The sequence below is a fragment of the Rhamphochromis longiceps genome, linkage group LG7, assembly GCF_057381845.1.
Source record: "Rhamphochromis longiceps isolate RC_006_pf linkage group LG7, R_longiceps_female_GT1.1, whole genome shotgun sequence".
NCBI lineage: Eukaryota > Metazoa > Chordata > Actinopteri > Cichliformes > Cichlidae > Rhamphochromis > Rhamphochromis longiceps.
This window is the reverse complement of record NC_140563.1, coordinates 8,669,375-8,677,660: the sequence shown is the minus strand read 5'-3', so window position 1 is coordinate 8,677,660 and position 8,286 is coordinate 8,669,375. Positions and strand designations below refer to the sequence as shown.

At 41.5% G+C, this 8,286-nt stretch overlaps 1 protein-coding gene across 1 annotated transcript; it reads left to right on the top strand.

Moving 5' to 3' along the window:
* The first annotated feature begins 1,408 nt into the window (after positions 1-1,408).
* Positions 1,409-7,815, top strand: LOC146664716 (endoplasmic reticulum-Golgi intermediate compartment protein 2-like). Its single transcript, XM_085411964.1, has 13 exons — positions 1,409-1,871; positions 1,950-2,058; positions 2,142-2,188; positions 2,267-2,334; positions 2,439-2,479; positions 2,709-2,810; positions 2,897-2,989; positions 4,291-4,346; positions 4,447-4,545; positions 4,641-4,738; positions 4,827-4,989; positions 6,266-6,339; positions 6,436-7,815. The coding sequence occupies exons 1-13, from the start codon at positions 1,766-1,768 to the stop codon at positions 6,499-6,501; spliced, it is 1,122 nt and encodes a 373-aa protein (XP_085268090.1). The 5' UTR covers positions 1,409-1,765; the 3' UTR covers positions 6,502-7,815.
* The last annotated feature ends 471 nt before the right edge of the window (positions 7,816-8,286 follow it).

Here is an 8,286-nt window from a genome sequence, read left to right as displayed (position 1 = left end):
TGGTAGATCCCGCACTTGATGGTAACTTGTGCTATGGGCTTGGAGTTGGCCTCTAGTGTTGTACGCCACATCCCCATTGAGTTCCTGATGAAGAGTTGGAACACTGAGCTACTAGTTGTTTCGCCGTCATTGTGGATGTTGGGTATCGAAGAATCCATAGGTCCCTCATCCTATTCATGTAGCCCCTTCCGCCGGGGTTACTTGCGTAGTAGCATTCCAACAACGCCCTGTTTTCGTCCCTTGCCCACCGATGCCTTCTTGTTCCAGTCAGGGTGCCCTGGTTCCTCAACACCTGACGCGGACCTTGTTGATCCGGGCGACGTCCGAGCCGGCATGCCTTCATATTTATCTGTCTCGCTCATGTCTGCGGTAGGCTTGCTTAGCATAGGGGGTCTAGCCTTAGGACCCTTACTGGATACAGACGCCCCAGGCAGGAATCGAACTTGCGATCCTCTGTTCCAAAGGCGTGTAGTTTAACCACTACGCTATCCAGCTGCTATATATATATATATATATATGTATATATATATATATATATATGTATATATATATATACACATATATATATATATATATATACACACACACACACACATATATATATACACACACATGACAATTGTTTACTTCATCTTTATCTTACAAAATGAAGATTTGTATTTTTCAAGTCAATAGAAAATAATTTGAATTCAAAATATAAAACAATAGTACAACAAAAGTCAATAACACTGGAGAAAGTTGGAGGCCTCCTAATCCGCAGCTGCAGGTTAAAAGGATACTTTAGGTGCAAGCTCCTACAGCACAACATGAATAGTATTAAAAAGATCAGTTAGACCCTTTTAATGACTGCAGATAATCTAGACATTCACTTTCACCCATGGTGAGAAGGACTGATGCTATGTAATCCACAATTGGGGGTCTTGTAATAATCATGTAATAATCACATAATTAGCCTGGCACTAGAGTGGCACAACACCTAAACACTGTGTAGGAGCTGCTCTTTAGTAGTTACTGCTAAATAATTCTCACAAAAAATGAAATGTCACACAGCAACCGTCTCATAACGTCTCTGAGCTCCTTCTTGTTTGCAGTGCAGATGAACACACTGACAAATTAAGTTGTGAGAATAGTGAGCAGGTGAAAAAGATCCTGGAGAGGTGGAGGTTTGCAGTGGATGAATGAAAGTAAATACAAGAAAAAGGCAGGTGTAACAGTGAAGCTGCACGGAGCAGAAATAAATACATGGTGTCAACCATTCAAAGCAACGAACAGTGTGTAAGTGAAATAGTGAAGAGAGTCCGGACAGGGTGGAGTGACTCAGGTGATTTGTGGCAGCAGTAGAATACCAGGACTAAACAGGAAGAAATGCAGGCGGACTCCCCTCTTAACCACTAGCGGGCGCTAGGGCCAAAAGAGTGCCGTTTTTCTGTGTTGACAATGCGGGTCAAACGACAATGCAGATACTCCATAACACACTTATACCGGGGTAGCTTCTTTTGTAATTGTATATTTCTTGCTGTGTCATCGTAAACACAAGCTCTTTAGCTGTATATAATTCCTTTTTTGGGGGGCATTTAATTTAGCATTAATCCAGTTGTTCGGCTAGTTAGCTAGCTAATGCTATACGCTAGCCCGGTAGCTGTCATGACCAACGTCAGCAAACTAACTTAGACCTCAGCTGTCGTCGCTTTAAACACATCAAACCCGAAAACATCCACTTCATGTGGGAGTCACCTGGAGTTTAAGCTCCGCCGCAGGTCCCAAGATGAGGAGGCTGACGAAGAAGAAGGCTCTGACTCTGATGAAGGAGTTAGACGCTTTTCCTAAAGTTCCTGAAAGCTACGTGGAGTCCACAACCAGCGGTGGGACAGGTACAGACTGCACATTTTTTTAGCTGTAGCTAATCTGAGAGGAGAGTTCAGTCTAATCCCATTTCAAACTCTCTCCAGTGTCTCTGATAGCATTCACTTTCATGGCTGTCCTCGCCTTGTTGGAGTTCTTTGTGTACAGACACACATGGATGAAGTACGAATACGAGGTGGACAGAGACTTCAGCAGGTAAAAGCTGAACAGGTTCATGCCATCACCGCCCTCAAAAACCTCTCAGCTGTGTCCTAACTGCACCTGTTCTTCACCAACAGTAAACTCAGGATAAATGTGGACATTACAGTGGCCATGAGATGCCAATGTAAGTAGATACAGGTGTATTTGTGTGTGTGTTTAGGGTAGGAAAAGGTTTTTAACTTCCATGTTTGATTGGATGCAGATATAGGAGCAGATGTCCTCGATCTGGCAGAGACCATGGTGGCCTCTGATGGATTACAATATGAACCGGTGGGTTTGTGATTTTATCATGCAGAGAACAATGAAAATGTAATCTCTGGCATGTCCAACAGTTGTTTGTTTGGGTTTTTTTTTTTCTTCTTCTTACAATTTAGGTCAACTTTGAGCTCCCACCACAGCAAAGAATATGGCACATGTAAGTGATTTATTCACATTCAGTACTTGGATATTATGATCTATAATCTAGTAACACTAAATCACGCGAATGTTAGGCTGCATAGATCTTTAACTCACTGAAGCTTTACTAATAATTAAGACAAAGTTTGCATCCTCACATTTGTTGATGTAATTTGAAAAAAAAAAAAAGGTTAATTGTATCCCAAGTGAGTCTTTTTTGTCCTAATATTTCTGTCCCTGCCTGTCAGGACTCTTCTGCACATCCAGGAGCGTCTGAGAGTGGAGCACGCTCTGCAGGATGTCATCTTCAAGGCTGCAATAAAAGGAGCTCCTCCTGCTCAGACGAAAAGGTAAAGGACCCTCAGGATTATCTGTGTTTTGTTGGGAGGTGAATGAAAGTGCGATTACGCTGATTGCTTAAGTTTCCCCCCCGCAGTGAGGACAGCACCGCTTCCCTGAGTGCCTGCAGGATCCATGGACATCTCTATGTCAACAAGGTGGCAGGAAATTTCCACATTACTGTTGGCAAGTAGGTAACACTCAAAACGATGTATTATTTAACACAGTTTTTTATTTTGAACCATAGACTGTAAACATCCTCCCACTGTACAGAAACAATCATAGCAGGTACTGCTTCCTGCATGGCCCTAATGTGAGCGCGCATCGTCTTTGGACTCCACGTGTCAGTCACCACAGTCCGGACTGTCTAGTAAGGCTGCCAAAAAGTTGATTCTGTTCATCTGGATGCTGTTTCGTCACTTATCCAAGTCTCTTCGCCTGATGAAAATCTAAATGAACAGAATTAACTTTCTGGGAGTTCCTCACTTGGATTATTGAGCTGCATGCAAGACATGTCTAGTAGGATTGGCAAAAATCAACACAAATTATAAATGGTAAATGGACTAGTTCTTATATAGCGCTTTTCCACTCTTCTGAGCACTCAAAGCGCTTTACACAACTTGTGCATTCACCCATTCACACCCATTCGCACAAGCACAACTGACATTCACACACATTCATACTCCGATGAATGCATCGGAGAGCAATTTCGGGTTAGTATCTTGCCCAAGGATATTTGGCATGCAGACTAGGGGAAGCCAGGAATCGAACCACCAACCTTCCGATCAGTAGATGACCTGCTCTACCACCTGAGCTACAGCCACCCTATAACACAATTACAAAACAAAGACAGAAAAACAGTAGAAGTTTGTTTTGTTTTTTCAGTGAAGGGGATTTCCACGAACTTTAATTATAATTTAACTGAATGAAGTAATTGATTGTAGGCAGTGGATCTGGCCTTTTGTGGAGTGGTAATTATAAATGAATAGAATATGGAACAGTAATGATTTTTGTTATCTTGGTTTAATAATCTGAAAGCTAAAATTAAAATTTGATTATCGCACAGCTCTGCTGTTCAGTACTTCTTTATGCTGATGTGGGATGAATCCCAATCGCTTTTGTAAAACTATTTCAACACATTTCCATCAAGAGAGACGGAAAGTTGCATTGACATCAGTGGCTATGAGGAGGGGAATCACACAGAGACTGAAATGACTTGCTTCTACCGCTATATGGAAAGGTGACATTGCTCTCTGCAAGCTTATAGTTTTGCACATTGATTATCAAATACAAATTTCCCCACAGAAGTTGGTTTTGCTCCCATCTTATTATCAAGGGCTGGAGTCGGGGCCTTGATACCCGTGCTCTAACCTCTGCTCACCTCTGTGCTGCTCTGTTTGCAAATTAGATCACTAGCATGGGATATTTTGGCTGTTTTCATGTCATTGATTTACATATAAAGTTAACGCTGACCTTTTCATCCACTTACAGGTCCATCCCGCATCCTCGAGGTCACGCCCATTTAGCCGCCCTCGTCAGCCATGACTGTAGGTTTGCAGACTTTCTGACACCAAATGGCAGCAACAGATGGAAATTAAACTGTTTTATATGTTATAAAGATTATTTATTGTTTTGTATTTGTTACAGCTTACAACTTCTCTCACCGGATTGACCACCTGTCCTTCGGAGAGCCACTTCCTGGAATGATCAGCCCTCTGGACGGCACAGAGAAAATTGCTATTGATTGTAAGTTGGTGTTTCAGATGTTGTTGAATTACTTGTTATTAAAGTGCTCTGATAAACTTTTATTTCCACTGATGGCTCTTGATGCTTCTTTCCAGCTAACCACATGTTTCAGTACTTCATCACCATTGTGCCAACCAAACTGAACACCTACAAAGTGTCTGCAGACACGCATCAGTACTCCGTCACTGAGCGGGTAGGTCTGGGTTTGTACTGTTTTAGCTGGGGAGTAGATAGTGCATCATTGTACTGAAAGCATTTGTATGCCTTTGGCTGTCCCACAGGAACGTGTGATAAACCATGCTGCAGGCAGCCACGGAGTCTCAGGGATCTTTATGAAATATGATATCAGCTCACTAATGGTCAAAGTCACTGAGCAGCACATGCCTCTGTGGCAGTTCCTCGTCAGACTCTGCGGCATCATCGGAGGCATTTTCTCCACCACAGGTAGCTAACGTGCTCATGCTGTTTGAGTGCCGTCTGCATTAAGAGTGTGCTGCAGTAACATTTTTAGATTGCTCTCCTGACTGAAAACCAACTTGGAGGTCACAGTGATTGTTTGTTCAGAACAAGGAGGCATCAAGCAGCAGCAACAGCTTTAACCCTTTACCCCTTGAAAGCCTAACAGGAGTAACCCTTGAAGCTCTTTTCTGACCTGAGTTGTTTTGGTCATATTTCAGCCTGCTTATAGAACAAAATCACTGCATGTGGATAAGAAGTTACTGCGGTGCTGTTTATGCAGCTACCCTTGGAAAAACCTGGAAGTTATTCTAATGATCGTCAAACCACGACATTGTTGACGTATACTGACATGTCAAAACTCGTCATCAAGGGTACAGGGGAGGTCGTCACATCTTTATAGGAGGAAAGTCAAAAGATACACTAACCTTTAAAACTTTGAAAATAGATTTTGAATGTCAGAGCTGCTTACAAGCATTTCATGACAATCGCTCCTTGCAAGTTAACTAATTAAATCATGCTATAATGCAAGAACCATACTAACAAATTCCCATCATAAAGTGCTCTTATTATGCTCATGTATAGACTTTTATACTTTAGCTTTGCACGATTCACAGTACAAATGAATACTTATTTATCTTATAGTGGAACCTCTCATGTTGTTGACTTGTGTTAAGTGGTTTTAGCTCCCATATCCAGTTTTAAGCCATTTTTTTCTAATTGGCTGCACCTCGCAGCCTCTCCAGAGAGATTAAACAGCAGGTGGGTGGAGTTTCTGTGTCTAAGATCTCACTGATATCGTACAGGGTCAAGAGCAGAACAGAAACAGTTCAGTAAAGTCTGAAGGAGTCATTTGTACACAGGCTGATCTCATTGATACTTTGGCTATTATAACAAAAAGCTTTAGAGTGACCCTTTAACCAGTAAAACAGGATATGAGACCTTTGCATGTAATTTAACAAAGTAGATCCAAGTATTCTCACAGAAATCTTCAGCTTAACAGCAGAAGTACCTGAATGTTGTAATCCCAAACATGGTGTTCCTGCCAAGACTAAGCCCTGGAGGATCCTGTGACTCTGTTTGTGAACCATCATTCTTAAATGAATCCTGTTAATCCACCTGGATGAAGAGAAAAACTTTATGCATTATTCACAGATTTAGCCACTGCATAAAAGCAGCAGGTAACAACTTAGACCAAGCTGCTTTCACCCCATCTAAACCCTGAACATGAACATCAGTATTTAAAGTTTTTCTCTCCCGGCAGGTATGATCCACGGCTTGGTGGGATTCTTGGTTGATGTAGTTTGCTGTCGTTTCCAAATGGGAATCTACAAACCTGTAAGTTAACGCAGAAGTAAAACAAGTACAAGAGCAATTTAGTTCTTTCTTTTTTTTTTTTTAGTGGTACTAATTTCTTATTTTCTCCTTCCTCAGAAGGATGACCTGCCAGCGCAGGAAAACAGTGAAACTCAGCTTCCTGCTGAAAACTACACTGAGTAACAGCAGATGCTCACAATCTTGGCCTTACCCACACACAGCAATGACATGCTGGGGAGATGTTTACAAGTTTTATTATAAAATGTTCCCTTTTTTGTTAAAAATGTGTATTTGTATCTGTTTTAACTGTGTAATTCCACAAACCAGAAGCAGTGATTCATCTACTTATGAAAGACTGTAGTCAGTACCTCCACTTGTCACGTGTCAGCATCACTGGAGAGATGGAAAGCAGAAATTCTTAGATAAATGTTGTAGAATTGATTAGATTTACTGCAAAGATACCTGCAGGCCAACACATTTTCACTTCCCTCTGCTGTGGGGCCCCTTCCTCATACTTCAGCCTTTTTACAGAAGTGAATGTTATACTTAAACCTGTCAGGGACATGGAACAACTTCTCAGTGCCCCGGTCTAAAATGCATCTCATCACATGCAAAAAGGGAGAAACGTGTGCACGGGTATTGGGGTTCTGGGTTTAAATCCATCTGCTAACTGAGCTGAGCCTGGATCTTTTCCCTGTGATTTCCTCCCAGTGTCCAGGGACATGCAGGTTTGGTTAAGCAGTGATTCTAAATGGGCCGTAGGTGTATATGTGAGCGTGAATGGACGTAACTATTAGCCCTGCAATAGCCTGGTGATCTGTCTGTGGTATACCCCGCCTATCACCCGATGGCAGCTGGGATTAGCTCCACCAGAGAAGCGTTGATGGATGGATGTGTGTCCCTTTTAAAGTGGAATTGTGTGAAAAGTATAAGAGTGTTTGTTGGTGACATTGGTTAAATAGGAAACTGATGTGGGAAAATAAGTTTTAAGTTCACTGTCTGCATTTAACTGTGTTGTACATCCTGCTACAATCTGACCCGTCTATGGCTGGAAGTGCTGAAAGTCTCAGAGCCAGCGGTGTTGTGATTGCTGGTTGCTCTTTTAAATAAACGGCACACACAATTTAGCAATAAAAAAAAAAATGGCTGAAAGTGATTGTATAAAAGGCTCTGAGATTTTATGTCTTTGCTCTGCAATATTGTGTGGGGTGGAGTTGCGGGAAATGACGTAGGCATATCCATGATAAGAATAAATAGGAAAACATCATTTAGAGTCAAATATAAATGCAGAAATTTTCTAAAATGCTCATCCTGCTACTCCAGGAGGGGAGATGGTCTTTCCGTGTTAGGTCTGTTTTACCTCATCAAGCTGTGTTCCTGGTTGCCATCCTTCACGGTGATGCTCCGAGTGTTAAGTTCGTGACTGGAAACTGCTGGCAACACTGACCATCTAGGTGGCAATAAAACAGCTGGCGGTGACAATCCAGCAAAGTGGAAGCCTCTTGTCCTCCTTCCTGTATCCTGACCGATACACCATCTTGTTATCTGCTGAACCTAAAAGAACTAGCCCTCACCTAGTACTCCTCAATAGCGATGCTTAACTGCAGTGAATATTTGCTGTTTTGTTTGGGTAAACGACTACTTAATAACCCAAATTGTTGATTATTTATACATTGATGAATAAACTGATCCATTATTTTCTCTCGTCCCAATTTTACAAGCAAGAACCTGTAGAAAAGAATATTTTACACCATGTCAAGAGTTTATTTGACAGTATTTCAGAATATCTTTCAGTAAACAAGTTTTGTTTTTTAGCAAAATGTAATATATCAGTACTGTCGCATTTCATAAAAATAGTTGTTCACGTCTTTGAAACTACAGTATCAATGATACAGTAAACCATATTTGTAGGAATACAGCTGTACAAGGTGAATAGTACACAATTAACACTACACAGTTATACTTGAT

Bases quoted from the DNA above. Each gene is read 5' to 3' on its own strand.
- LOC146664716 (XM_085411964.1), top strand. From the start codon at position 1,766: ATGAGGAGGCTGACGAAGAAGAAGGCTCTGACTCTGATGAAGGAGTTA. The intron at 2,811-2,896 runs GTAAAGGACCCT...TCCCCCCCGCAG, and splicing joins CCTCCTGCTCAGACGAAAAG to TGAGGACAGCACCGCTTCCC. The intron at 6,340-6,435 runs GTAAGTTAACGC...CTCCTTCCTCAG, and splicing joins AAATGGGAATCTACAAACCT to AAGGATGACCTGCCAGCGCA.